Source organism: Lathyrus oleraceus, chromosome 1 (assembly GCF_024323335.1).
Source record: "Lathyrus oleraceus cultivar Zhongwan6 chromosome 1, CAAS_Psat_ZW6_1.0, whole genome shotgun sequence".
Taxonomy (NCBI): domain Eukaryota; kingdom Viridiplantae; phylum Streptophyta; class Magnoliopsida; order Fabales; family Fabaceae; genus Lathyrus; species Lathyrus oleraceus.
Genome location: NC_066579.1, coordinates 318473564 through 318476601, shown reverse-complemented (window position 1 = coordinate 318476601; position 3038 = coordinate 318473564). Strand labels below are relative to the sequence as shown.

The window sequence follows — 3038 nt, the reverse complement described above, 5'->3', positions numbered from 1 at the left end:
CACAACACTCACGCTTAAAAGCTTAGAGTGACACAACAATTACAACTCAATAAACACCCTAGTCCAATGCAATCATCTAGGTAATAATTGCTTGGCTCACAAGTAAAATCTAATTCAAGACACAATGAAAATACAGCAAGGATATATAATGATATATTTAATTCTTCACGCTTCAAATCCCTAAGTTGCTGAAAGTAGGATTGCCATCCTTTTATAATGCAGTACTTGGGCCTTGTACTTGAATTTCCTAAAATTAAGGTTAAGCAAGTTAACCTAATTTCCACACATTAGGGTGCTAACAAATAGGCTATATGTTAGGTCTCTTAATTTTAGCACAGCTGTTAGTTTCCTGAAAATCAGCTTGAGATAAATACTGAACCATAACAGAAAAATTAGCCTATACTTCAGCATCTGCTGTCATGGATGAATGTCATAACATTCAGTTTGACATCCAGAAAATGCTGTCATGAATGAATGTCATAACATTCAGTTTGACATCTAGTAAATCCTGTATTAGCTAATCCTGCAGCATACTACTTAAGCATGTCATGACATCAGTCAAGACATCTAAGTACAGTAAGTGTTTTAACATAAAATGCAGCCAATCAAAAACATCTACAAACTCCCCCTTTGGCAAATTTTTGGCTAAAACAACTTGGCATCACAACAGAGTTCACAGCAGCAGAAAACACACATCCAAGCAGAGAATCAAATTAGCTAATGCACTTAGCAAACATAGAATTAAACTTCAAACAGAAGCAACACAGGAGAAGATCAAGCAGAGATCAAACAATAACATAACCTCTTGTTTAGAGGACCTTCAACTTCACAGAAATCTGTTGTCCTGGGGTACAAGTGTTACTCCCCCTTTTTGTCAAAAATGTTGCCAAAGCAACACTTAATATTACAGACCAAAAAAAACATAAAAATACAAGCAATTATCAGAAACACAAGGAATGTTCTAGTCATCTGACTCAGAGTCAGCATCATCATTTGTGCCATCATCAGGATTGGCATCTGCTTCTCCCTCTTCACCTTATCTTTCAGCTTCTTCTGCAACAGCAGCAGCTTCACCAAATTCTCCACCATCAGCTAGCACATCACCTTCAGTCATCTCCAAAGAGCTAATCAATTTTTCCAAGTTCAGCTTCCTTGCCTCTAATTCCTTACAGGTTTCTTTGAGCATTGCAATGACATCAGCTTTACCTGGCTGATTGCTTACACGTGATGTCTCACCTGATGTCATGACAATGTCAGGGACATGGGTAACTAGGAATAACTTATGATTGAAAGACATATGGTTGTCTCTTTTCTTCACAGAATCATTCTCAGTTAAGATGTTTGGAAACTGATTCAAAACAATACCACAGATGAGAGAAGGAAAGGTTATAGGATCCTTCACACTGAAGCTTCCTGCATGCTTCAAAGTTTGATCAAAAATATAGGAGCCATAGTCAAATTTGGCTTTGGTTCCAACAACATATATAAACTTTCCAAGCATTACAGTAACTGTAGATTTATGATTGGTGGGCACCCAGTTAGCAACTCCAATCTTGTGCAGCATTGCATACTTGACACTCAGTTTACTTGCCACCAATTTTCCTTTGAGAGGCCACTTCCTTACCTGATTAGCAGTGATGACTTGACAGATTTTATTGTCAATCACCTCAAGCTCAGGTTGAGCTTCATCAGGCCTTCCCAAATACTTGTTGATCACTGAATGAGAGAAATTTACACACTTGCCTCTCACATACACTTTCCTGAATTCCTTAGACTTGCCATCAGCACATTCTTCAGACAAATTAACAATAAGTTCCTTTACCAATATCTCATAGAACTTTGAAAACTGAGTCACAGTCTTCATTAAACCAGCCTCTTGAATAAGATCCATAATATCCTTACAGTCTAGGACATTCTGAGCTAATTCCCTTTCCAAAGCCAGCCTCTTCTGATAAACATATTTCCACCTGTTTACACTTGAAGCAAAATGAAAAGATATGTTGTCTATTGGTACCTCAGGGACACTAGCTGCAAGCTTGCTAGTGGTTGGCTTCTTCTTTGACAGAATGTCAGAGGCATTACAGGGAACATCTGAGTCAGACTCAACAACAACAAACTTGGTCTTGTTTTTCTTGGGAACCACTTTGCTCCAAGATTTGGTTGGACCATGAACTTTCCTCTTGAGGGAACTCTCGACTACCACCGTTGTCTTGGAAGAGGTTGGAACATCAATCTTCTTTCTGGGGGACCTTTGAGCCACAGTTTTCTTTTCTCTTCTAGTCCTAACCCTTTTGGCTATGCTAGGGAGGACAGAGGACAACAACTCATTATCAGAAAATTCCTCCAGGTCTACTGTTTCAGCCTCATAGTTAGGGTTGTCACTGACATCATGAGTGACATGAACTTCCTCACCAGCCACATTATCTAAGGGTTTGTCAACATTTGACTCCTTATGGGCATCAGTTTGCTCAACATCATCAGAGATATTCTTTCCTAAAGACTCAGTATTTTCTTGATCACCAACACTATCAGGTTCAATAGTGTTTAAGGGAATGGAAACCCCAGGGACCTCAAGATTTCTAGACAGTATTCCAGTCACCATAGTGGCAATGGCATTGTGAACATACATGGAACCTTCTTTGGTTCTTTCCTCAAGAGTGATAGCTGAGGAGAAGCCTGATACAGTTTCTTTAGGTCTTCTTGCATGTGAGGTATTCACAGGGTCAGCAACAGGATCTTCTCTGTTAGGGTTGCTTGGTTCAGCGCTAGGAGAACAATGCATGTTCTTGGAAGGAGAAGAGTTGGATTGTTGAGACATGATGAGTATCTTAGAGACGAAATGAAAAATTTCTCTGAGAGGATGCTTGCGTGAATGGAAGTTGAAAGAGTGGAAGAAGTAACGCTTGTTGCAAGTGAAATAGCTATTATATGTTGACCAATCAGAGCACACTCTCAATTGTTTAATAATTTGAAATATTAAACAGTAAATTCCTAACATCCTTAGTTGCTATAATTCCTCAGAAAGACATATTCCCAAC

At 38.9% G+C, this 3038-nt stretch overlaps 1 protein-coding gene across 1 annotated transcript; it reads right to left on the bottom strand.

Moving 5' to 3' along the window:
- Positions 1-1036: 1036 nt before the first annotated feature.
- LOC127104862 (uncharacterized) lies at positions 1037-2818 on the bottom strand. The gene is made up of 2 exons (XM_051042008.1): positions 2118-2818; positions 1037-1967 (listed from the first exon to the last, which is right to left on the bottom strand). Exons 1-2 carry the CDS (start codon positions 2816-2818, stop codon positions 1037-1039), a joined length of 1632 nt encoding a protein of 543 aa, XP_050897965.1.
- Positions 2819-3038: the final 220 nt, after the last annotated feature.

Coding starts and splice junctions, on each gene's coding strand:
- LOC127104862 (XM_051042008.1), bottom strand. CDS start 2,818: ATGTCTCAACAATCCAACTCTTCTCCTTCCAAGAACATGCATTGTTCT. Junction 1,968..2,117: donor CCCAAGAAAAACAAGACCAA/GTTTGTTGTTGT, acceptor AAGTGTAAACAG/GTGGAAATATGTTTATCAGA.